We start from the raw sequence: 27,500 nt of genomic DNA, 5'->3' as shown, positions 1-27,500 counted from the left end.
CATTAATGAAGCAATTCCCCAAATAAAACAGCCCATCATATCTGAGTTGCAGCAGAGAGAAAGTGTGGTCTTTGTAGTTTAATCAAGATCACAAGACTTGTTTTGAGCGTCTGTCATCTTTAATTTTACGGCACTTCATTTCAGAGTGGGACTGCCAGGGTCACATGCAATTAAAACACAGGCAAGATTTGTCTTGTGAAATCTTAACATAAAAAGTAATGTGTTACTCTATTTTAACTTTTCTACTGAACTCTGTGAACTCACTAATTACTTTTCCCCCTCTTGTCACCTTTTTGATACGACATGTATTTTATAGAGGAGATAGAAGTTTGGAGCTTTTTTTTTTTTATATCATGCATATGATTGAGGATAACAAAATTAAACTGGAGAAAAAAGGAAATGTATTTTTCAGAAATACATTTTTAGAAATATCTGAGCATTACTGCTTCAATTACAAAGGGACTGGAGGATCAAATTCTAGGAAATAATGATTAATCTGCTTAACTAGGGCAGGTAGAAGCGTAATAGCAGACCAGGGATTTTAGTCAGGCCAATCACACAGACAGTAGTTTATTCTCTTGAGTGGGGTGACAGGGGAAGGGTAAAGGGACTTTAATGTGGTGGACCATGAGAAGCACTAAAAGCTGGTATCTGTGTAGATTCTTTATAGCTTTAGCCCAGTTGTTGCATCGTAGTGATCAGTAAATTGCATGGACCCTTATTAACCTTATTGATAAGGAGCTTAGGGAAGTCCCATTCAGTCCAGAATATATTCTTCTTTTTGTTCTCCTGTCTGTCTCGGTTTGCAGTCCCAGTCTCTTTGTACAGAAATCCTTTATGCTGCACCTCAAAATTCTGTGCGAGTGCTCTGCTCATTTAAGTTGGAGCAAGGGAACTGCGGAGCAGAAAGGGTTGGAGTACACATGGGGCCACAGGCCTATTTAAATATAGCTGGGACACCTGGAGAATGTTTGAAAAATTTCTTTTAAAGAATCTTTTATATTGTTCTTCTTTCAGTGCAGCTGGGGTCTGTGGGGATCAGGGGATTATTTTTGATACCTGTCTAAAAGAGTTATGTCTACACTGATTTCCATCCCTTGCTACTAATTAACCTTATTGTATACAGGAAACAGTCTATTTAATACCTGCATTCTTTCTGTAATGCCAAGTAAAATGAAATCTAGTGTGAAATCTAGTTAGCATTTGCCTTTTTGAAGTCATTTTTGAGTTTCCAGTCCTGGTGACTGTGACCTCAAAACTGAAAGCTATAAAAATGGTCCCAATTTCAGCTCAATGGGAGATTCTTGAGGATTCCCCATTCACCTGGACTTGCACGTGTAGTGAACTCCCCATCTTGGCACTTAAACAGCCTTTTCCCAGGAATCATCTATTTCTGGGTCACTCAAGGCCCTCCCTGGAAAACACATATGTTCCTGCAGTTCCTCTGAAGTAAAGGGGTCTCCTCCTTTCTGCTGGAAAGATCACACTTTGACTCTTTCTGTGCACCGAGACTTATAAAAATTTAAAGAGCAATGGTACAAACTGATACATTAAGGAGAACAAGGAATTATGCTTAAAAAATGTTGTCAACCAAGGTAGAGGATGGTGAGGGATAGCTAGGTGACTTGAGATGGATTTATGCTGGAAAGCAGAGGGCAAAAATGTGGAATACGGACTGTATTTAAATGCCCTTTAAAGCCAAAATATTGATTTTGATCATGTCTGCTCCAACAAGCAGCTATAAGAGTCCTTATCATGCAGTGCGGTCTTTGAAAAAAAATATTCACTAAAATGAATTTTCTCATTTACTTCACCAAGAAATGTTCTCTTGGATGTTTTAAGACTGAAGGGAACCCTATGGCCCTGCATTCTCTGTAGATCCCTGAGCACATCCACAATTAAATGTAGACTAAAGGAAGACTTTATTTATTTATTGATCTATTTATTTATTTCTTTTAATAATTGGTTCACTTTCTAAAGGAGGGCTCAGGTTATGTGGGTGGGTTGTTCTCTTGGGGCCAGGCCATCAGCAAGAGTTTTGGAGTCTTTAACAACAAAATTATGAAGAAAGGGACTACATTTAGTACTAAAATTACTTCATTTAGTACAAAATGAAGATCTCAAGAACAAGGCTAGTCAAATCAAAGGACAAGAATAAATAAACAAAAACAACAAAACTTTTAAAAACTATGTACCGATATTGACAACACAGACACTAAAGAAAGGTTGGAATTGCTCATTTAAATTAACGCTCAGTGGAAACACCAAAGGAACAGGATGCTGATATCATTGTTTATCATTGTTGTTATCATTTATTTTTTGTCTGTTTGGGAAGAATGAGAATTTTTTTAATCCTGCTGGGGCTTGTCAGATAATTTGGCTATTGGAAGTGGTGCTTGATGGCAGAAATACAGTCTTATGGGCTTGAAGCACAGTGAGTACCTACGTGTCCATCCCTATGGCTATGTGGCCACAGTGACAGGAGTGAGGATCCAAGATCTGTGTCAAGGAGACTGAAAGGTACCCTTGAATCTCTCTGTATATAATTAATCCTCAAGAAAAGGGAGATATATTTTTTTTCCATTTTTTTCCCCATTTTCTGTTTTCCTTCTATTTATTTTATACTTATTTTGTTCAATAAAGCAATATTCATTTATGTTTTACACCATTCTTGTGAAAACACTGTTCTTGTAGTGCAGCCTTTCTGAAAACAGCAGAAATAATCTGGCTTAATTATAAAAGGTTTTATTATTATTATTGTTTTCTTCTTCTGCCTTTTCTACTAAGCTCCTCTGCAAAACAGCTAGAAATTTTCATTTTCAAAACATTAGTACAGCAAATTGCCATCTTTCTGTGCACGGCATTCTCTATGTACTCATCATCTGAATGATTCCGGATCACTCTCTGGCAGCATGAGTCACAGCATGCCCTCATGCCTGCCTCTTTTTCAATTATATCTAAGAGGAAGACTGCTGGAGACCCATTTTTTTTCATCTTGCACAGGACCCCAAAAGTGCCAGATCTCATTTCAATATAATATTATGACAGTATGATAAAATGGATGTTAACAGGACACTGACTAATATGATCCGTGGAGAAATGATAGAACAATACCATATTGGGCAGATTGTATTACTAATGTACTTTTTATGGACACAAAATTCCCTTCATAAATAGGGTCCTAAGATTTTATCCTTCTTTCTTATGATACTAGGTGGTGTTCTAAGACATTCTGCAGCAGCACTGAAATTTTTGCATTCTTAAATGAAATACATGTATTTTATTTTATCGTAGAGCCACTTATATCACTCCCAATTTACTAATGAAACTTGGCATTCAAATGACTCATCAGCATGTAGTGCAAAGCATAAAAATAGATTGATGTAGCATACGTTTCTTTACCCATAAAAAAGCGCCTTCATATAATCTCTGTGCTGTCTTATTCAACAAAAAGTATGTCATTTCCTTCCCCTAGCAGGTTGAGTTAAAAATGAGCTAAATGTGTGAGAAAGCCATTACTGCACTAATGAAAAGCTCGATACTGTTTGAATTTTTCATCATGGGATATTTGTTCTGCAGCACACAGCACTAATATTTACTGTCACTGGTACTGTATGCGCGGTAATTAAGTTACAGTCATCAACGTGGTGAATGTTAAGCAAAGATGTTCCTATGCAAGCTCGGACCTCATTTGAGGACATTTCCCCTGAAAACGAGCTTCAGACGTTTGGAGGTTTGAATGATGGAGAGGTGGGAAGAGAAAAAGGGTTAAAAAGATTTTGGTGTCTGATTTTACTGCAGTTGGACCTTGTGGTGGGAGCATCCTCGCCCAGTGCAGTTACATGGTGGTCGTCTATCCAGAAGGGGGCCAGGCACGTAGATATTAAAGATTACCATGACTGGATTCTCTCTTTTTGGACTTAGTAATGCAATTTCTATACAGGAAGGGAGACAGTCGTCCTGGTTTCATGTGGTCTCTACAACCACAAGACTGATAAAAGCAGCCTCAGCTCCTTATTGACTGATCCGTGACCGCGTAAGGCAAACCAACACCACCATGGCTGCTCTTAGTCCAGCTGAGGGACTGAGGTTACAAGAAGATGTCTTAGAAAATTTGTTATCCTCATTGCAAGCATGGACAGTGATCTTGCCTGCTTCTACTGTGGTGATAGGATGGTGCTGAGGGTGCTCTTATTCATTCAGCCCGCAGCTCAGCAAGGGGCCAATGAGCCATGCAGGGCTTCTTTATGGAAAGAGATTTCTTTCCATAAGCATAGTCTCTTCAGAGGGCACCAGAAAATGTGGAACATGCCAAATATCCAAACTGATCCAGCTCTTCCCCGCCATCCCTGTCTATCCATTTTGACAGTGTCCTCTCCTCCAATACTTGCTTTCTCCACCACTTAATGGTGGAGAACACATCTCCACCCAGGCCTCATCTGGGCTCTCCCAGGCCTCTCCCAGGCCACATCTGGGCTATTTTTGACACAAGTTGGACATGAGTTCCTGGAGATAATTGTCTGACACATCTTTTATTTTTACATGTACATCTTTTATTTTGTACATATACATAAATCAGAGACCTGTTCAGAGCTATCTAAACCTCGGGAACCTCTGGCATGTTTACGCTCAGACGAATTTCTGACAAATCCCACAACTTTGTTTTGCCATTAGGTGGGCACAGAAAGTCCTGAGACCTGACTGTGCGGCGTCTGTCACCCCTGCTACTGGAGTCAACAAGTCCAGCAGGAGCATTTCCTAACGGCAGAAGATTTACCCTCCCACACCACATTATGCTTGGCAAGTGGCCCGAGACAGATGCACGCTTGCTCCTTAATTAGTTCGTTTCTTCCTTCCTATCCCGCAAGTTCTCCTGGTGGCTTCCACAGGAGAATGGCTGTCAGAGAGGCAACTTGTGACCCCGGCAGCCTCGCAAAGTGCACTTGAATTACAGCAGAAAAAGACATCCCAACCTGATATGTGAGTGATAGATTCCTTCTGCACCGGGGCATGCTTGGGGTCAAATGCTCAAAATCTTTTATGAATGAATCCCCAGCTGAACAGATAAGAAGGGATTAAAAAAGATTTTGTCCACAAGGTAAAATCTAAGGTTTGGTTGTGTAGAAAGTATTTGGGCTCAGAAGCAATTAAAGCTTTATGTGAGTCAATAGGAATCTCTGCATCCCAGAAAGACTTTTTTTATGGAGTTTCTTGTAATGCCAGCCCCTGCTGGGCTGCCTGAGCAGAAGGTACAGCACTGTCCTGGCTTGGCCTGCAGCCCCTTAGACCACAGATACCAAGGGTCACCTCTCTTCACTACTTGTTACAGAGCAATGTTTACCTAGCATCTGATGATGATCTCAGGGAAAGGTGGTATTGCTTCTGAGATGCAGCCTTCACCTTCATTTGCATTTAGCAAATTTCTATAGCAGCACCAAAAATACTCTAACAGAGTATTACACTCTAACAAAACAAAACAAAACAAAACATAAAAAATAATAAAAGTGAACAGAAATGTTGTTCAGTAATGACATAGGTCGTATGTTTTGGCAGAAAATGGAAGAAATATTTTAATTTAGGCTCTTTCTACTTTAAAGCATCCCGTGCCCTTGATCCCTCTCAACAAATTTTCTTAGCTTCCTTAAAGCCATTTGGGATATTATCTGAGAAATGGATTATTGAGGACCTAAACTCTTGGGACAGTATTTCCAAAGAGGTTCAGGCTACCTGAAATACAGGAATACACTTCCTTGAACCTAGTATCTCATGTCCTGAGGGTCCAGACACATGTTCAGGTAGAAGTCAACAGGAGGATCAGAGTCACTTCTATATCCTTTATCCATTACTAGGACTTCTACTTGACAGAGGAAACTGGCTTAGATTAGGGAAAAAAAAAAAAACAACAAACAGTTTGCTCTATCAGTAGCTGCTCTGTTTCTTCCAGACAGTGGAAAAAGAGGCCTTTGTCCTCCCTCTTGTCTGCTCACACCCTATTCAGCCATCACAGAGGATGAGTAACTCGTAACATCTCACATCCTTTCCATCAGTGCTTGTGCTTAGTCTGCCCGAGCCACTTAAAAGCCCCAACTTTTTAATGTATTAGTTGGAGCTAATGTGCTTCCTGATGGGCTCTCAAGAACGGGAGAGCCTTTGTCCCTGTGCTGGAGGCTTTTTGAAGATGGAAGCACACATGGGGCAGGAAAACACATACCCAGAAAGCTCACCAGGTCCTAGTTCGATTTCTCATGTTTCAGGGAGGGTGTTCAGTTGTCCTGTCAGGGAGATGTTTTGATTTCAAAAACCATTCTTCCCCTTGTTTTGGGAAATGAGAAAAATATATAAAAGCATGTTATTAATAAAACATCTATTATGCCCATGGGACAGAGGTCCTTCCGTGTTGTTCAGATGGCATGTTTGTTGTTGACGTCTCTCTTTTCTCTGAGTATGCACAGAACCCTGAAATCCTTTTACATTTTTAATAAGATCTTTTTTCTTTTTCTTTTTTTTTTTTTTTTTTTCAATCTAGTGCAAGAAAACCACATCTGCAATATGCATAATACGCTCTCAAACTGCAGCATCAGAGGGAAAGCGCTGCCAGTGTTTTGGCTATCTGCGGTTTGAGGCGGTGACGTGAGAAAGAATGATACCAGCGTCCTCAAGAAGGTGCTTGTGTTTTGCATCTCAGGACATGTTTAAGGTACCTGAATTTCAGTTCTCACATTGGAGGTGAAGCATGTCAAAAGCACAAGATTTGGAATTTGGTTTGCTTTCCAGCAAACAATACTTGGGAAACCTGGATCAACCAGCGTTGTAGTGTTGCTTTGTCTGAACTTGAGTGTCTTCGGGAGTCAGGCAATCGTCAGCCCAATGTTCCTGCATATCCTGGGTGGCAAAAGGGGTTAGATGTGGATTGGATCAGGGATCAGAAGATAGGTTTTTGTCATCTGAACAGCCAGGAAATTGGTGTTAGCCATCAGCCTGATAGAGTCACGTCTATCAGGGAAAGAGCTACAGTGCACACATACAGGTGGGTTTGCTTGGCTTGGTGTATACACTGGCATACCCAAGGCGTATGCAGAGCATGTGGCATACTTTTTGTCACTGCTGTTATTACACATACAGATGTGTATTATCCCCATGGGAAGGCTGTGGCCTCTCTCAGCTGCTCCTGCTCCAGGTGTTTTGGGTCAGAGCGCAGGAGGAGACCTGCTGCTGGGCAGTCTCCTCCCATCCTGCCTTCCCTCTTGGTGACCCTCAGGGCTAGTAATGCTTCTGACTGGGATTCCAACCAGTGCAAGGTGAGATAGCCACCAAGGAGGAACCAGCAGCCCCGAAATGTTGTATGGATGGGCCAGAAATAGCACCGAGGTCCCCAAATTCCCTTGTGAATCTGGTCCATTGGGAATGTTAAGGACAATGCAGTTCTTCAATGCAGAGGAGCAATCAAACGCAAACAAGCAGCTTGATTCTTTAACAGGCTGAAAAGAGATCAATAAGGAAAATATCAAGGCTCCTTGGATCCTTTCACCTTGAATGTATATTTATTTTTTGTTGTTTTGTTTTGTTTCAAAAGGGCAGAATAGATACACAGAGCATCCAGTGAAAGACAAAGCAAGTTATAAGAGGTGTGGCAGATTTTCCATGCAAGGGAAGCTTAAATTGATTAAGAGACAAATGAGAGGTGATATGTTAGTGGTATATAGGATAGTGAATTGCCAGAAGAGGTCAGTCAGACGATCCTATTTAGCCTTTCCCATAAATCAAGAGCAAGTGGAGTGCCATACAATAATGCTAAAAGCTAATGAATTTAAAAGTGATACAAGTGAAATATTTTCTTACATGGTGCATAATTAACCTGGGAAATTCATCAGATACCATTAAGACAAAGAGCCTAGCAGGACTGAAAATGGATAATAAGTGACAGAAACTGCATAAAGATAGAAATGTATACAGGGTGTTTAGACATTTACTTAAAACCATTTGCTGCCTGGGGCTGCAAAAAAACATCCCCTGTGGGAAAGAGAGATGTAACGATTGGACTTCTTGCCTCTATTTCAGTGCAGTGGGCAGGCTGGAGCTGAGTACTGGGCCAGTGATCTGCTTTCAATATGGTCAATATGATCGCTCGTGTTTTCCAGAGCAGAGGGCACACCTCCACCTACCCCAAAGGGCAACCAGAAAAATGTCCAAAAAGCTTCAGAGCTTCTGAAAAAGCTTCTGAGCTTTGAGCCAATATAGAAATCATGGGTGGGGAGGTGGCCATGTGTCTGGGAGATAAAAGGAGTGGCTAAGAGACTTATGGATAGGAGCTGAGCATGGGAATTGTGTTTTGACGCAGGCGAAGGAGAATCATGTGAAATTTATGAGTCTGCCTTTTATTAACTGAAATGTGCTCTAAAATGGTGGTGTTTTGTGGGTAATTAATTGGTGCGCATTCTGAACTTGCAGTGTTTTATGGTCCCTCTTAAACTTATTAAACAAAAGCTGTCAGCTTCTACTGAAGGTGTAAGATACGGCCCCAGGTTTTACAGCGTGCGTGTAGCTTTTTGGAGGTGCATGGCCAGGCTGCTCTGCAGCATGATGGGTTCCTGTGCTTCTGAAGCATTTCCGAGGGTTCAAGGGTAAGAGCTGAGTGCTTGCAACAACCCCAGTGCAATACTATACGGGTGAATGAAGAGGAAGCAAGGGGGTAAAATTTAAAATTTCTGGGGAAAAAAAAAAAAAAAAAAAGAAAAAAAGAATGTGGCTGAATAAAATGAGAACGAAACCACAGTGTTCTCCCTTGACATGGCTGGCTTTGTGCCTCAGTTTCTCACATGATCAATAGTGGTATTGGATCCTTAGTTCTCGTGTCTTGAGTTTTGGGAGCTCTGGTCTTTATAACTCCAACATATACTTTGCAAAACTGATGTGAGGACCCGTGTTTTCCGTGTAATGTACAATTGGGTCTTTCTAACAGGGATCCTTATCCTTCATAAGGATAAGGGAAAGCAGGGAATTAATTCTTGTAGTTTTTCAGGTACTTTTGGATATATGCAGCTGTTGAGTGTAAAAATAACCTGTGTTATATTAATACAGTAATGGTACAGAGCATTCACTTGTGATAGCACATGGTGAATTGGCACAAGGGTGTGATTGCTGCTTTGATAACATCCTGTGAGCATTCCCTTGGTGAAGCCTGCTGACTAGCAGGGGCTCCAGTTCTGAAGCAGCAAAGGGTTTGTTTGGTCCTGTCCTCAAGAGATCACTTGCTGGAGATGTTTCTCTTGTGTTGCTCTTGCTCTTTAGGGAAGGTTTTTCTCTGTTGTCTGAAATGAGTGCTAGGGAAGGTTCCCCTGTTCTGCAAAACAAGCATTGCCCTGGGTCCCATTTTTGCATCCTGCAAAAATCAGAATTTGTTATTGAGACCTGCATCCATGATTACGCTCAGCTTCCCTGTGCTCCATGTTTCCTTTATGAAGCAGGAATGCAACACACAGGAACCTGCTGTGCAGCGATAATACGTGCGTTCCCCGAGGCTTGTCTTTCAGCCTCTTCTGAGAATTAACCATGTAAAATCTATGTGCTGCCTGATTACAGTGGTGGGTGACTGTGGTCCCAACTTCTTGCTTTCTTCCAAACTCCGCCCATGGTCCATACACTCTGTAGTAATTGATTAGCTGAACTCCTTGAGTGCCTTAGGTTGGATTGCAGTCTTTGGCTCCATTGCAACATGAGCTGCTTACAAAATCAGACTGAATGGTGGTACCTGCACTGTAGCTGGCCTAGCAGAGAATTAAAGAGCTATTAAGATATATGTTGCTCTGTGCGTGTGTATATATATAGCTGCATATATATATATGTAAATAAAAAGAGAGATGGAAACGTGTTCAGGGCAGTTTACATATCTTCGAGCTCAGCAAGATCAGTCTGTCTCATTCTGTTTCTCAGAAATTCTGTTTTTCAGTTGAATTTCTTGAGTAAAAACTGACAATTTTCTTGTAAAAGCTTAAACTTCAATCAGTTGATTTTTTTTTTTTCCAAATAAGAAATACTCATTTTAGTTCCATTACAGATCTCCTTCCAATGTCTTCTTTTACTGTAGAGATCCCAGTAATTAGGACAGCTGCCGTTTCACACCAGTTTGAGTAAAAGCTGCTTTTTATAGGGAGAAGATGCAAATAAACACAGGGATTCTTGGACAAATAACTCTGCTGCATTCTCAGCCTTCATTTTTCTGATCGTTTGCTACTAATAGTGACAGCTCCTTGCTTAAGTTATTTGTGATTTTTCTCAGACTGAAGCCTACACCTGAAGAAAAGGTCTTCTGCAAATCTAATTTTGGCACACTAAAGACTTTGAGCAAAAGTTTTACCAACTCATAGCAAATATAGTTTTAAGCACTACTTGCAGGAGCAATGCTGGCCCAGCGTGATACAGGCCCAGTGATTTGCTCATATTGGATGGAGGCCGGACTCGGTCACTTTGGGGTTTTGGAAATGGATGTGTCCAGCTGCTTTCTGGCCCTGGGGGCTGATGTCCAGAGCCATGGGGCTGGCTCTTTGACTTTGACTAACAGCCAAGGCAGTAATTTTTCCCCCTGCATTCAGGTAGGTATTCAAGACAGGGAAAATCTGGGCTCTTGGGGACGTGAGCATCTTGGTGGCAAGGCATGGTTGGTCCTTTCTGTTGTTTGGACAAGAAAGGAAGGATAGACATCTCCTGCATGGCCCAGACACGTAGGCTCCCCTGGTGAGACCCACTTGTGTCCTCCCAGAATTGGCTACCCACATACCAGACTTCTATCTTTAACGAAGCATTTAATAGAAAAGTCACCACATTTGTGCAGAACTCACGTAGGCACCCTTGAAAACAGAAGAAAGACTCGTGTGTCTAAAAGATTGCTTGTATTTCTTTCTTTCTTTCTTTTTTTTTTTTTTTTAATCCCAACCAAACCAGTTGATCTTATAAAAAGATACGGCCTCATTTCATAGGCCTTTTCTTGCTTATAAAAACAAGTAAAGAAGAGTCTCCATGCTCCAAAGAAAGCTTAAAGGAAGATTAATTAATTAATTAAGAATCTTTTCTTCTGAGTGCAACAGGATCCAAGTAACAAGTGAACTTTTCATTTCCAGTAATAGCAGAAATTACTTCAATAGCATGATTGTGAGCACCCGTGGGGCCATAATGTGAATGGTCTTTATTAAGGAATAGACTGAACTTCTGACTATCTTTCTTCCAGTCATTTCCACAGGCTATAAACAGCGCCTGGTTTGTTGCTATTAAAAGAGTCTAAAGACGATGATGCTGAAAAGCATTACTGTTTAAGTACTCATGGCTTGACATGAACATGAAAAATATTTTCTTGAAAGTGAAGTGAATTTGGGTTCTTCAGAATGTTAGGGTTTCATTAGGAAGCGGTTATGTTGAATGCTTGTGATATAGTGGGACAGTATTTTGTTTTTATGTTTTTCATTTTAATTGCTGGTCATTACCCCTCTGTTTCGCTTGATTTTTTTTGGACATTCCAGTCCATGGGAGGTCAGAACATATCATGGATATTGGGTTCAAACACTTTTTATGTTTTCTTGGTGGTATTTTCTGCCCATTTTAGTACCTGATGAAAGAGCCTGGTCTTGGTTAACGATCAAGCCTCATTATGTATTTTTTCCATAAATGACTGCTCTGAGGAGCAACCTTTCCTGAATAACACGGTATTTTGTAAAATGATGCTAAGTAAAACTGGAGTAATCCATGATCTGCTGAGGTGATATTGAAGACATATCTCTTGTGCACAGCAGACCTATGCATTAATCCTATGTTTTGGGGTCTTTAATTGCTTTAAATATTTGCTTCTAGATCTGTGTTTCACACATCTTATTTACATGGTTTATTTTTCATTTTGTGAACAAATCGATAACCAGACAGACTCTTTACCACACTGGATTAGTTTTATTTATTCTCTTTGAACTTGATTAAAAAGCTGTCAAACATAAGTCTACATTTTATCAGCAGAATACTTTTACAAAACAGGGTAGGAGATGTGTATAGCTGGAAACATACATTTCAAAATGAAACAATATTTGATATATTCTAGACAGTTACCCTTTTGTTTATCCATGACAACTGAAACTAACCATCAAATGCATAAATTGATTCAAGTCTAGCCAAGTAATCCTAAGGGCATATGAAAAGGCTTTTTTTAAAGTTCTTTCTAGATGAATTTAATGTAGTTCACCAATAAAGCATCCTCAGGAGCACAATACAAATGCTACAGAACATGAGATAGCTGGGGAAAGCGGGCAGATGTACAGTGTGATGAAGAATCAAAATGGATGTTACATTAAAATGAGCAGTCATGCAATGTCTTCATTTCATGTACTGCATTTAAGTAAACACGCCAAAGTTCCAATTTCTTTTTTTTTTTTTTTTTTTTTTTTTTTCAGGCACTGTTATGCAAATAGTGAGAGACTGCTGTTTTTTTCTTCCTTTCTTTTTCTTTTTATTTTTCTTTTCATAATTTGTTTAAATCTATTAAATGCATTCCTTTTTAGAACTCCTGGAGTAGGGGAATTGTTTACGTATCATGTCTTCAACTTTCAAAATATATCAATGAGCAAGGTAAATTATACTCGGATTACCTACATATAATGTGGTATCTGTTTTAATTTGTAGCTTTTTATTCAATTTTCCACAAGTCTCCTCAATTACCATTTGTCTTTCTGTGCCATTGCATATGTTGGTAAACAGCATTTTCTATGGTCCTTGGCCATATGCTGTATGCTCAGCTTGCAAAAAAAATGACACTTGGAGTGCTAGCATAATGAAACTCTCAAAGGGTTAATGCAGAATACATATAGGCAAATGTTGACAATATTTTTTATTCCAATGTTTGAAAATTAAACACAAAATCATCATTAAGTTTTCACAAAATGAGGCATCTGTCACTTGAAAGAAAAAGAAATATTTCAGAAATATGTTTACAGAAATGTAAAAATATTAGACATCAAGACAGATGTGAACGTTTTCAATAACAGGCCCTGTCTGTCAGTCTTCCTCAGAGACGAAGATCTTGCTGTACTCACTCAACATAAGTTCAACTATCTGGTTTTGGTACAGCATGTGGACTGCCATGTTCCCTGTCTCCTTTTCAGGTCTAAGGAGTGTTGGTCCAAACACAATTCCTAAGCTTTGTGTTGACATAAGATTCACGGATTCCTTGGCTGCTATCCTGTTGACGAAAGGAAAGAATTGGTTAAAAAAGAGGGATGTCAAAGGAGTCGCTATTGCATTAGAAGTATACAGAGGCACTTTCCATTTTTTTATTTTTTTTTTACTGATTCTCCTACCATGGATGTTTGGTTGGCTGAGTTAGCAGAAAGGAATAAAAGAGGGAGGGAAGTGATGACTTCTGCCAACCTGACAAGCAATGAAAAGAGATGGAGGTCTAAAGCCCAGCCTACGATTCACTTATATCAGGGTACTGTTGGCTGCTGCTTTCTGGTGACTGACCATTAGTGCATGTGTGTGCTGTAAGAGAATAATTTCTGAGCTCATACACTTAGATACTAAAAACAGGGGGTGCCCTTTATGTTAATCAATACATTGAATCAAGCACTGTTGGTGCTACCAGTTCTGTTGGCTTCAGGGAGAAGCCTCCCTGCTTGGTCTCCTGTACTGAAAGAGCTGGGAAAATATAAAAGGGTCCTTAATATAAAGCTCATATGAAACACATTCCTTCTGCTAATTTAAATCCAATAAAGTTAGTATGCTCTGAAACGGATTGTGAAATTTATATAACTAAAGACTTTTGCATGCCTTATCCTGACACAAAGTTTCTTAAGAGACACTGGGACCACATACCTTAATGGGATGACTTAGGAAATAATGGTAAGGATTATAACCTTTGATATCTTTATTACCCACAAATTATGAGAGGGGGACCATTATTATTAAAAGTTGATCTTTTGTCTGTATTAAGACTTAATATTCTTGTGGAAATGACATTAAGGATTGAGAAGTCTGGTCTAAGAACAATATAGATTTAATGGATGGAGTTTAGGTAGGCAGTTTCGCATAAATCTCTGTGGCGGTGAGTATGAACTAAGTAGAAATCCATTTCCTTCCACCCTCCAGAATATATAAAATATCCTAGGATGGAAAGGCTAGTAAATGAAGATACATATTTTACAAATAAATTACACAGCTTTACAAGGAATGTGAACTAAATGTAACTTTAATATGTAAATGTTTGAATTTATGGATGCTTCCCTAACCGGTTAGTTTTAAATCAGATATTTCAAGTGTACTGTTGAAGCCAAGTCCTGCTTTCCACCCTCTCCCCCTATTTGTCACTCATTCACCTTTTTAAAGTCCAGAAAGCAATTTAAAAATCATCATAGCTGTCTCTGTTTTGCTATACCTATTACTGAATTGACAGCAATCTTAACTATAAGTGAAAGAAACTTCATAAGGCTTGGGTTCAGGCACTTAAAAAAAGGTTTCTTTCATGTTCGTGGGCGTTCGTTGCAAAGCAAAGAGTATCTTCTTGTGGATTTCTGCCAATCTTGTCATTTACCACATTCCTTGAACATTGATGCTCATGGATTTTTCCATATTTAAATAGGAAACATTACTTAGTTCTGCCTCATGCTTGTAACCGTGGTGTCCATTGCACAAAACACTCTCCATATGGCACTAATCAGATTGGCTTAATTATTTGTTTCTTAAAATATAGCATCTTTACTATAAATTAAAAAATAATTATGTTTCCTCTGTGGTAAGATTAACATATCATCACTTAGGAATCCAGAAAGTCTCAAAAGTTAGTAGTTTTGTTGCCAAATGACTGTGTGGGCTTCTGATGGACGTCACACATATTTATCACAATTTAAAAAGTTTGTCACAGGGATGGCAAGGTTATTTTCCTCAATGCTACTTATGCAGAAGGACATACATGGAGTTTGAGGTGTCCTTGTGAGGAATTGTTTTTGTTGAGCTTGTTACATGCTGGAAGTCGGAAACCTTATAAAATATTTTCAGACAATGTTGGGCATAGATAGAGATGTTAGTTCACCAGGGAAAAAATCCTATTCAGCAGCTCCATGTTTTTGCAGTGAGGTCGTGTTGACGATGGACAGCATCAATGAAGCTGGATGAGAAAGACTTTGCAGGGGGAGCAGGAGACAACGGACCATGGATGAGCAGGATCAGGGTAAAGAATGGTTGTGGTGGGGTGGGAAAAGGGCTTGATAAAATGAAAGGAAAGGAAGAATCTGATAATATTTTTCTGTAAAATCTGGAGCAAGACCATAGCATCACCTCAGTTGGAAAAGACCTTCCAGACCATCAACCATCAAGATGCTATTTCTGATGTGAATACAGAAAATGAAGGATGGATGGCCAATCCCTCTGCCCTTGCCTGCCATCTTCTGAAGCAGAATAATTCCCTTTGCTTTCCCTGGAGATATAATCCTGCACACAAAGACCTGTTTGAGTGGAGATGGTCTGCAATCACTCAGCTCTCAGGAGGTGAGGGTATGGCATGCAGCACGATGTTCATGGTGTGCATTGGCGATAGAGAGGAACCTGTTGTGGTGCACTGACATGGAGCACGGCACTGAAAAAATGCACACTTAACAGGGAGGCAGTAAGTCTAACATTAGTTTAATAGTTATTATGTGGACAAAATCTCTTGAAAATTCTTCAGATTTTCTATCTATTCTTGCAGTTGTACTTGTTTTGATGACCATAACAACAAAAAATTCTAAGCCAAGAAAACAGAATTACTTTTCAGGAAAGTCTCAGTAGTTAAATGATTTGTGGCAAAATACAGCTACTGGAGGGAAAGAAAGAAGGAATTCAATCCAGCCTGAAGAAAATAATTATGACTTTGGGACCTTATGCCATTTTAAATTACAAATATTTACCAATGAAATTCCATAACTGATGTTTTTTCATCTGTCCACACAAGGAAAATAAGTCAAAGCAAAACAAAAACAAATATACACAATTTAAGCTGTTACTGTTGCTGCTAAGCGAAACTCAGTTGTTAAAAGGGAAAAACCTTAAAACATGGGCAAGAATTCCTTTTTCTGGCACAAAAAAGAACAGAAAGAGTAACACACCACTTAGAACATAAAAAGGGAAAGGAAATGCCAGAGCTACATTTTGTCAAGCCTAACTGAAAGGAGCAATGATCCATCAATTTAAGATTATTTTAGAAACAATCTGTAATCCAGGGCTACAGATGTTGGAACCACATCAAGAAATTGCTGGGCATCATGGTGTGCAAGATTTTTTTTCCCCCAAAATAAACAAACCAAATTTCTAAATTCAAGAATGGTGTAAGTCCTTGAAGATCACAAGTCAGGAGGCATACAGAAAGTACAGGTCTCATTATTAATAGTAATGAAATTAATGATGTATTAAAACAGCAGAAGTGTCTGATAGGAGGACTTCAGTGTCAATAGCAGATATATAAGCAAAAATACTTTATGCTTTGGCTGTTGCTAAGGCAACTGTAAGCTGGAAAGCGTGCAACCGAGAGCAGGGCAACCCTACAGCTGAGAGGGTCATGGTATGGTGAGTTTGGCTCTCCAGTTTCATTAAACCTACATTTTTCAAACTCTCTAAATAAAATTATTATTAATTTTGACATTCGGAAAGCACACTGGATTATTACTTCAAACACACTAGGTGTTATGAAATGTTCTTCATCCATTTCTATTCTGTAGAAACTACTGAAGAGGGGATGGCACGTCAATGGTGGCTCTGATTCCCCACCATTTTAATGTTCCTACTGCACATGAATAAAATAGATAAGTTGGTGTCTTTAGGAAGGAAAACCCCAGTTCACATTGAACTGTTTTACTGTAAGCTGGAGAGTGGTTGAGGACAGAGCTGTCCTTTACCAGATGAGAGGAGAACCATTCCCTCCTACCTTCTTAGCCTTTTCCAGCTCACGAGGTTTTGTCTGCTCAACGTTTGGGGCATTTCTACCCTTAGTAGAACCATTTTTAGACATGCATAGTACTCTTGTACTCTTTAACTGTTCTAAATTATGTTCAAGGGTAACTTTTAAATAAGACACTCATGCTGCTCTTCCATGAACTAGAAGTATTCCTTATGACTGAAGGGCAACAAACTGCAAAATGAGGGGATCAGAAAAGTAAGAAAGGATCATCTGGTAAAATACTATGGACCAGAATGGCAGTGTACAAAATGCACTCCTCTGGAGTCAGCAGAGAACCAAGAGATAAAAGTAGGTTTTCATCTTATTGGAACATTGACCACTAGCATTCTGCACCACTTTTGGTTTAACTAGAGAAATCACTGTCGTGAGAGAACAAACCAATGATCTAAACAGAGGCCAAGAAAGATTAAAGATACATGGGAATAAAGAAAACTCCCCAGAAAGGAAAAACTATGTATTTGTGACACCCGTCTTCTTGGCATAGCAAATAACCCCACAGAATAAGAACAGACTGCCTTAGTGCTAGGAACCACTGTCACAACTCACCCAGGTGGGGAGTTGGGCTGGTTTGAGACATAAATTCCTATGCCCTGCCTCAATGGGCCAAAGTCTGTATGTTCCATCGATTCTCTCTACCAATAATTATCCTCATATTAGCTAATACTCATTTCCTATAGATAGTCAGTGGTAAGCAGATGTAATGTTTCAGCTTCAGGACTCTGCCTGGGGATGGCTCAGCTGCCTTCTTGGCTGAGTTTACTCACCTTGAATATAGCTCTTCTAACAGACCTTTTCACTGCACTGCCACTTTATGTGGTAGCTTTCTGACTTTTGCAGAGCTCCTGAATTTGAACATGCTAAAATATGACTCTTATGACGAACAACTTTTAGCTCAACATTTTATGCTCCTCTTCTTCCCAAAAGCTGGTTCATGGGATTTAAAAAATAACAGGTATTACATACTTTGCTTTAGTGACAAGACATTTGGGGAGAAATCATCCAAGCTTGAAATAAAATCTTTATTGAAAGCAATTCTACATCCATGCCAGTCAGATACATCGTATGATCAGAAGAGATGTCCCAGGGGAAAGCTCAGCGCAGTAGACAGGGTTGATTACTTGGACCTCCTGTCAGTTCTTAACTCACTGACAATGGCTGAGACATTCAGTACAACTTTGTTTCCTTTATTTGGAAGTAAAGTTAATATACTTACCTTAACTGTGCCAAATGTACTGGAAAATAACCTGATAATAAAACGTACCATCCTACTAAGTGATAATGTCTGTGTGTGTATAAGCACATTTTGGCAGGGCTTGTGCAGATGGGTTTTTCAGTGTTAGAAAAGAAGCACAAGTACAAAGTGATGCACAGATAATCTGTTAGTTTTCTTCTGAGTGTACTTCCTTTACATGTAAGTCCTGTTACATACTTTCCTGAGACACAACATATTACTGCAGCATCATTTTCTATTGTAAACTTATTTAAATTCAGCAATAAGGGTTCTTCTTTGTGTAAAACTTAAGTGTTTTTTTTTTTTTTTTGGTACTAAAAAGACAACTGAACTACAAAATTTGGCTTTGACAGGAATCCTAAACCACAAGCAATAGGTGCCATTTTATAACAGGTCACAGCCTTGCAGAAATATCCATATCCCAAGAACACACTGCTGCCAGCTTAGGACAGACACCAAAATGCATCCACTGTGGAGGAAGAGTGCACGGCTTGTGCACTTCTTAACCCCATCTTGAGAGACTCACTGAAATAATCAGTGGTTAAGTGAGCCCCTGATACCATAAGCTCTACTTAGGCAAACTGTTCAATTCGTTGCACTGCAATGTAGATAAATGTAAAATTTAGTAATAAATTGGGATTCTTGATATTTTATGAATGCAAACTAAACCTCATTATTATTTATGTCCTGGCTTTATGGATGATTTGCTCAGTCGTATTACAGTGGTATTCACCAGCTGATGAAGCTAAGGAAAAGCAAACATTATCAGCTGAATTCCTGGCTTGTTTGTGAAATCTGTATACCTTGCTATGTGTGTGAGTGGAGAGGCTTTATGTGTGTGTACCTACAACCTGAGGTTGGTGCTTATTGCGGAGTTCAAAACTCCACAATGCCCACCCTTTTCAGACTGTGCCATGGGGTTTCCTCCACAGCAAGTGTACTGAATGCAGAGATCACAGTGCATTAATAGAGTTTTGAGCTATTTTCTTTTGCTGGTGTAAAATGCAAAGACACTTTAAATTCCTGTTTCCTCCACAGGTTGAATTTGGAACAATAGCGATCTGAGACTGGAAATAGAGAAAGCAGGTCACGGCGTATGATACGTTACGAGAGGGGTCAGAAATAGTTCAGACATACTTAAGAACTTGCTTTTGCTGAAAATAGCCTCGATGGCTCCTGGCCTACAGAAACTCCATAGGCTTCCTGTGCTCTGCAGCTGCGGGTTCATGTTACATTTCTTTGGGAAAAATCCCTTCTCTTCAGTTGCTCTGGGACACAAGAATGAGCGCTCGATGCTGTCTTCTTCTGCAGACTGGCCTTTAAAGCTGACCATTGGGCGGCTATATTTAGTGCCTGGACAGCTGACAGGGACCTGCTGGAGAAGGGGCTTCCTCAGGGGATCCCCCGCGTATCGTACAGCACGAGGCCTCCCTGGACAAACTGCCTTGGAGTCCAGCCCAAAACTAAAATCATAACTAGCTCCTAAGATCGGTTCACAGTTGGCTGAATAGACTCTGAAAAGCTGAAGAAAAGCATTTATTCTGGCTTACCCTGGTTTAATAAGAAAATAGTTTAAAGTAAAGACTTTTCACCATTGGGTGAACTTTGCTACCTGTATGACCTGCTTTCTGAAGAGCGCGCATGCTCACACCTCCCGGAGTACTGGTCTTGTGGAGAAAGCCTTCATTTTCCAGGTGTCTCAGGCCAAGATCTAAAAACACATTTGGGTGTCTGAAGGAACGCAGGCAGAAAGTGGGGGCCTGGCTCAAGAATGTGCTTTGGAAGAGGTCCCTTTGCTGCCTCCACACCCAGCTGTGGCCATACGAAGGGGACAGGGTAACTTGGTGCCTGCCTTGTGCCAAAGAAGGCCTCAAAACCGCAACATGTTCCCCACCTTCCTTGTGTAGCCCCGTCAGGGAGCCTGAAGAAGAGGGAAGCACGGATCAAATGCATTCTCCAGTTGTGTATTAATCAATAATTGCATCTCGCCAAGTACATGAACAGTTCTGGGAACAGAAAGCAGGGCCGGCACTGCCATGCTAACAGATGCACTCATTACAAGTTAGCAATTCCTGCCAGGGATTCTGCTGTCTCCTGGGCTTAGGACTATGCCATGTGCTCAAGTTCATGGCTCGATGAGGTGCCCCTTTTCCTCAGAGGCCCATAACTCAGATCTGCTCAGCCTGCTCTGGGATACAGGCTTGTAGAGCATAGTGGTGCTTGTACCATAACACTGAATGTCTCTGGGCATCTTGTCCCAGATCTGTGGAGAAATATCGATCTGAACCCTTGTTTACTTCTCAGTCTCTGGTTCATCTCTTTTTTTATCTGGCCATTTTCTGAAGAAATTCCAGGTATGTGACTATGAGAGGATGGATACATCCCCATGTCCCCCTTTTGGAAGACTGACCCTGCTGGGTGACACTCACTGACAGCAGCACAACACCCTCTCAGTTTGCCCTGGTTCTTAATTTTTTTATCATGTCTGACTGCAAACTGGTTCTGACTAATGCTCATGAGACTGGAGGGAGGAGGAGAGCTGGCCAGCCTGTGCTACCATGGTGGAAGTTGCTATCAAGCCTGCAGCTTGCCTCTTTGGGGACAGCCACTTCGTAGGAGCCAGCTGAGGGCCACAAACTTTCCTAAGGGGCATCTCAGACTCCTCCAGCTACAGCTCTGCACACAAGGCATTCGTTTTTGCCTTCTCTGAGACCCGTGTAGCAGCATATATATCTGAAACAACAGCGAACCCCTCTCTAAAGCCACACCACCACTGCAAGCATGAGTCTCTCCCTAGGGAGAGGATGGGAGAGAACAAAACCACCCGGGACAGATGTTAGGCAGATGCTAATGCACTCCTTAGAGGTGTTTGGAAAGAGGAGTGATAAAGGCAGTGTGTGACTAGATAGAATAATATATGTTCAGATGGAAATATATAATGCATAGACCCCTTTACTGTATTTTTGGCTGATGATGTAACTTCTGCTATGTTTTTTTTTGTTTTTTTTTTTTTTAATTCTATTTCAGTTTTTTTTTTTTTTTCTTTTTTCTGCAGAGCAACCAGCTTCTTGTAAAGCACAACCTGTCAGAGGTCCTGGCTCTGCATGCTTTTGTGGCTTGTGTAGCTCACTCAGAAGGCAACAGATAGTCTTATATGAATAAATATTTAACTTTCAAGATTGCTTATTTTTTTTTAATTCAGGAATGCCTTAAGCTACATTTCCTTGTAATACTAAAAATAAAAAGCAGTTAGTAACAATCTCCCTTAAATCAAGAATTATAAATATAGAACCTTTATCATCGGCACAGCACATCCAAAAATGTCTTTGTAAAGTAAATCAAATTATATGAGTTAATTGATTCCAGGCAACATCAGCAACTGCAGGTGGAAACTGAATAACAGGATGTTTATTAATGAAGGACTATTAATCAAAATTGACAATATCAATTCCTGTTTCTTTTATTTGAATTCTACCTGCAAAATCCATGGAGATACTTACTGAATGTTTAAATAAAAATTTAAAAGTAAAGAAAACGCTAGCACTTGGGATTTTAGCTTTAGATGTAGGGCTATTTGTTTAAACAGTGAAAGGATATCCTAAATCCAATTTGACAGGCAATGCCAAAGATGCCAGTGGTAATTAATTAGCACTTAATTTAGACCACAGAACAACAGGATATGGAATTGGTGCTCAGTGCCATTTCCCCTTAGGCTTCATCTCATGAGGGTCAGGAGTATGGCTGTTGCATTGAAGGTCAGTAAATAAATTGGGGGAACACATTGACACTGGACTTTTCATGATAGATATCCTTCACCCTTATTACTGCCTCCGGCTACCACTGATGAGAAAAGGGCTGCAATTGTTCTGCGAAGAGCGCTGTACACAAGCCTGAGCCGAGCAAGGTGGCGTTTGGACTCGCGCCTTGCTCAGTAGTCGTGCTGGATGCTCTCTGTGGATCGAGAGCTCTGTCAACTTGGTGTTTGGGCTGGAAAGAAACTTCTAACTGTAGCACAGGAAGCCCGAGGAACTCTGACAGGCAAAAAAAAAATCACTTAAAAGCAGCCCTTAAGATTGCTAGATATGAGAGCTTAACTTTAGATTAAGCATAATTAAAATCAATGGAAGATTTTAAAGTGGGGTTAGAAACTAGGTCAGCGAGGGAAAAAACACATTTCCTTATTATCCTCTTGTCTTTGTCTTAATAATATTTGGTATTCCTCCATAAAGCTGAAGTCACTTAATAAAGGTGGATTAATGTTATTAACAGCATTTTCCAGGTGGGGACACCAAGGCTTTGACACGCTTATTGATGGACAAACAAGAAATACGTGACCCAAAAAGCAGAACCACCAGTTCTGCTGGTAACCCAGGCGTGTTTGTAAGTCAGTGAAAGAAGCTGCCCTTCTCCAACACACCCAAAGCAGTGGAAAGCACACAGGAAACCCTGTGAAGCCTTGTTCACAGATGCACATAAATTGCATTCCTTGCTTCAGATTTACTGGCAAGAAACATAAAAGGAAAATGAGACTTGGTATTATAATATATTCTGCCTCCTCCTGGTAAACCTAGTGCCTCTGCCAGCCAGCACCATGCTCTTCTCCATGTGATCTCTACCCTTCTTTCAAAAGAGCAGCTCAGGTGGAAGGGTGTCTGCCCTGGCATTGATAATCAGCAAAGATGATTATCTTACCAATGATACCCTCCATGCTTAAGTGGTCCTGTCCCACCCCAGCACCGCCAGCTGACAAGCAATGTGAGCTTCAGTGGTTACGGGGGGAAATTCTTACTGCAGATCCTAGCTGTACTCCACTAGCACAGTTTTGTAAGCCTTGTTCCCCAGAAGGGCTGTCTGTGTTGCTACATCAGGAAAACACCAAGTTAGACAGAAGTCCGTGCTCAGAAAATTTATTTTGGAAGCCCCAGGTTAACAGTTATTTCAAATTTACTTTCACTTCATCACACCCTTTGCTGCATCTCTCTCAACAGAGAGTGAAATTCTGATTACTGTTAAAGTCACTGACAAACCTCCCACCGATCAGGAGCAGAGCAGAGTCAGAATTTTACCGTGTACAAGATTAACTTGGCTCAGTTTGGATGATATCTATTTTTACTAAGTGGAATTATTGCTTTTGACTATGTTCAATCTATAACCTCTTGCAGCCTTCAATTATAGCCCTTTTGTGCTACAGTAATCCAGTTGACAGCAAATAACTCAGCCCTGGATATGACAGGTTTACTTTCTGACTTAAAGCCCCAAAGAAGCAATTGGCTGGAATTTCATACTGGGGTGCTGAACTGCAGACAACCTGCTCAGAAACGTGTCTTTTCTAGAGATTCTAGAGCTTCTGGTGCAGAAATTATTGGTTTTGTTCAATGTCAGAAGTAAATAGTTCTGTTTTGTGAGACAACCAGTATTTTTGGTATTGAAATTGCAGAATGCGGCAAAGAATCCCATGAAAGCCAGGGAACAAACTTTCACTGTCATTTTCCTTTTCTGTGAGGCCTTAAATATGCAGTTACTTCACAAACTGTTTTGTTACACGTCCTTTTAAACCCTCAAAACCCTCTGAATATTGGCCTATTAATTGTCCTTAATATAAACCCCACACTTTTCTACTCATTATCACCATCTTGTTTAAAGTGAAGCCTTCCTGCAGCGGTTTGCCCAGCAGAGATGACTTTGTATGGGATCTGACCTCAACCAGGATTCCTGCTTGTTCGGATTCAGTTCTGAGCTCTCCACAAGCTACTAGTGCAATACATGTGCACTGCGTTTGTATCAGATCTGAAAGATGCTTTAACATGCCTCCCAGCATCGCGATTGTTTCAGCACTGATATTGAACATGAGTAGGATGAATATATCTCTTAAATGCACTAGTATGTGCCACGAGTCTTTGATTTCTTTAAACTTATTTACATTTTACTTGCCCTTGAGCAATGAATTTACTATGTCAGCATTGTCTTTTCTACTTTCACTTTGTCTGTCTTGTCCACTCACCTTAGCTTGATGTTTATTTTTCATGCACGTGTATAGTCCATTGCACTAAATGCACGAAGTGCCTGGAGTGCAGGATTTTCCAGATACTGTGTCTTTGTAAGACGCACCCTTTGTAGCACTGTAACGTCTGAGATATTTCCTAGCTTTGAACTGGCTTTAGACTTTCTTATTTGTTCCTTTGTTAAGTCAAACACCTTTCACATGCATACTACTTGCAGATGGCTGTGGGATTGACTGCCTTAGACACTTGACCAAAGTCTTTGGGTCCCTATGTAGGTAGCCCTACATCTCTCAGCAGTTGCGTTTCAGATGTGTGCTGGCAAGCCGGAACCAGCATATTCAGAAGTCTCTGCAGTGTAGTCAAGAGGCTAGGAAGTCTTCATACACCTTAGTTTTAGCAAGGAAACAATGATATTTCACTGTTTTAAAAAAGTGAAATGTCATTTTGGGTCACTCTGATGGTATGTTGGGATATGAGAGAAAACTTTGTGTCCTTTTTTTTCCTTCCCCCCCCCGTAAATCTTGAGAGACCATGTATCTGGAACATCCCTTTCACCAAGACAAAAGTTACTTGATGCCATATTAGTAGATATATTATGATCGTTATAGATAGCACTTGATCAGAACATTTTTGGAAAGCCTGCTAAAGTAGCCTAAAATACTGATTCTTCAGATGGTAGTAGTTTGAATGACAGAAACCAAAAGCTGAGCTCAGTTCAGTCTTGCTGATGATAGTTTATCAGAATTTATAATGGTGTTAAATGTTTTGCATTATGTACTTCCAGGCGTGCATCCCATGAGAATACTCCATAGGTAAAAAAACCCTCAACTTGAGTAACAGGCAATATGCCTGGTATATGCAATATACCTTATGGATATATATGTACCTTGCAGTTGAGGATGGGCCAGTTTGGGCCTCTTCTTTGCCTAGAGTATCCAAGTGGATACTCATGGATAATTCATGGATAAGAATTGCAAGAATGCTAAAATCTGTTAATCTGAAAGTGAAGATCACAAACCTCTCCTGGCCACTTGGTGCATCCCTGTCCTGTTCCCAATCTTTCTGTTCCAACAAACATAGTGAAACATTTTTGTGAGGTATCTCCCCACATCCTTCTCCTCCTCCCAGGTTTCTCAGCCCCAGTTGACCTTCCCTGGGGGGGGGGGGGGGGGGGGGGGCGCTGCCCCAGCTCTGCTCCCCTAACTCCCCTCCTGCTCCCTGGCTGTGCAGAGGCAACAGGCATGTAGTGCAAAAGCATTTCAGAAGACCATGGCAAAGCTCTGGAGAGGATGTGGCCATGCCACCTAGCAATGGGACTGAGATAGGTGTAGAAATCCTGGCTTAGACGAGGTAACCAGTGGCATCTTTTGGACCAGGGGAGGAGGCAAGTTGTCATATGCTTGGCTGGAGTTAGCCGATCCACAGATTTCTGATTTTACATTGCACCATAATGCGTAATGTATGAAAAGATAAATATTTTCCATTCAGCAACATCTTGCTGTATTTTCATCTAACTCTATAATTTTAATTATAAAGTGAACATAACCTGTATCAAATTATGATTTTGTTAACATATTGAATGAGGACAAGAAAAATAAATACCAGATTTTATACTGTACAGGCACATGAAGGTATAGTAAAAAAATCTGGTTTCCTTGACCACATTGTCATAATATGCATATATAACTGCTTATTGAATCCAGGCTGTGTAGACAACAGAAAGAACACTGGCTCCATACCATCACAATGCATGCCCACAACAAAGAGGAGGCAAGAACAGGCTCTTTCATTGTGTGTTTCTAAGTATTACCGACATAAGGGCTAAAAACATTACCTCTGTCTGAAGTGTATCTATATATCCATGCATAAGTTATTAAGTGGGCTCCCTGAGCACAGTTGCTGAAAATATTAATATATTCAAATTATATTCTAGCTACTGCAAAAACAGTAGATGAGACAAATATATTAAAATCTCTTCAGACAAAAGGAGTCATGTTATTTATAAAGTTCCTCCCCCCCCTTACTGGAACACAAACCTTCATTGTATATAATGTATGAGAATGCAAGATGATCCTTAGATGTCAAAATGTGGCTTAAAGTTTGAATGTAATCATAAAACAGTGACTCTAATGCTTGCCATAAACAAATTGTCACTGGTATTATGTAACTTAGGCTATTCACAAAGCATAAAAGAAGGGAAGAATAAAAGGTGGCTGCCAAACACCACGGGCCCAATCCGACCGTAGTGCCAAATTGCGCTGGCGGACTGGGAGTTGCGAGCAGCGTGGAACCCAGTGCTCGGTCCTGGACTGCTCCTATGGCTTAAATTAGGGCGAGATAAAGGCTGGTTAGTCAATTTAGTCTGCAAGCAGCAACTGGTGTCTTCTGCAGCCTCCTCTGCTCGCTGTGTCCCGGAGATGAGGAAGCAGTAGAAGTCCCTGCAGGACCTGGATTTGTTGGGATGCGGCCTGCTGGGGTGCACACAGCCATGGCTGGCCTACACCGGCGATGCAGCCCAAAATTCCAGCACCTCTTGGAGCAGGCCCATGGCCATGATCTGCTGGTGTTATCCAGTGTGTGGTGGTACCTCACCAGGGTGGCACCTTCTCCTGGACTCCAGGAGAGGTGGCAGAGCAGCAGAAAGGCCATACATCCGGGCAGATGCCTGTGACTAATCAGTCATAGAAACAGAAAAGTTGTGGGAACTTTCCTTTAGCTCAGGCTTCAGGAGTAATTAATGTAAGTCTGATACACACAGCTTTAAATGGTGCTAAGGGTTGTGCTCAGGCCCTTGATAAACCACCAAACTAGACTGCTCACCCCCTTTTTATTTGATTTCCCCCCCTTCCTTTTAAAAGTAAAATGACTTTTTTTTTTTCACAGCCTGAAATAATTGTTCGAGCAGAGATACTGGTTTAACTCATTATGAATTATTAGTGGAAAAGTGGGTCTCAGAAGTATGTTACATCTGAAATATTTTTCGTCACTTGAACATGTGCCGTCCAGAACTGGCCCTATTCTACCAGGCACTGGGAACAAACACTTCACATTCACAGATGCTCCTAATTTGGTGTGGTTTGGAGTGTAATTTAGATCAAACGTATCCATGTAAATGAGTCAGGGTTTCTTAATTAGGTGCCTCTAAAGAAAAAACTTGGACCACATCAGTAGGTGTGGGTGTGGTGCCCACAGTACTGGAATCTTTCTATAGATGAAGCTTAGTTTTGTTCAGGCACACTGTAGGTTTTTCTTTCTTTTTTTTTTTTTTTCCTTTTTCTTTCTTTCTTTCTTTTTTTTTTTTTTTTTTTTTTTT

At 40.4% G+C, this 27,500-nt stretch overlaps 1 protein-coding gene across 3 annotated transcripts in view; it reads right to left on the bottom strand.

Moving 5' to 3' along the window:
- Positions 1-11,911: 11,911 nt before the first annotated feature.
- ARHGAP15 (Rho GTPase activating protein 15) overlaps positions 11,912-27,500 on the bottom strand; it is a 332,778-nt gene continuing 317,189 nt past the window's right edge. For all 3 annotated transcript variants that reach the window (XM_035331541.1, XM_035331542.1, XM_035331543.1), the window contains one exon: positions 11,912-13,210. In XM_035331541.1, coding sequence (XP_035187432.1) covers positions 13,027-13,210 — 184 coding nt within the window. In that variant the 3' untranslated portion in view covers positions 11,912-13,026. The remainder of the gene's footprint in view (positions 13,211-27,500) is intronic.

This window comes from Oxyura jamaicensis, chromosome 7 (genome assembly GCF_011077185.1).
Source record: "Oxyura jamaicensis isolate SHBP4307 breed ruddy duck chromosome 7, BPBGC_Ojam_1.0, whole genome shotgun sequence".
Taxonomy (NCBI): domain Eukaryota; kingdom Metazoa; phylum Chordata; class Aves; order Anseriformes; family Anatidae; genus Oxyura; species Oxyura jamaicensis.
This window is presented reverse-complemented; position numbering and strand designations above follow the sequence as displayed.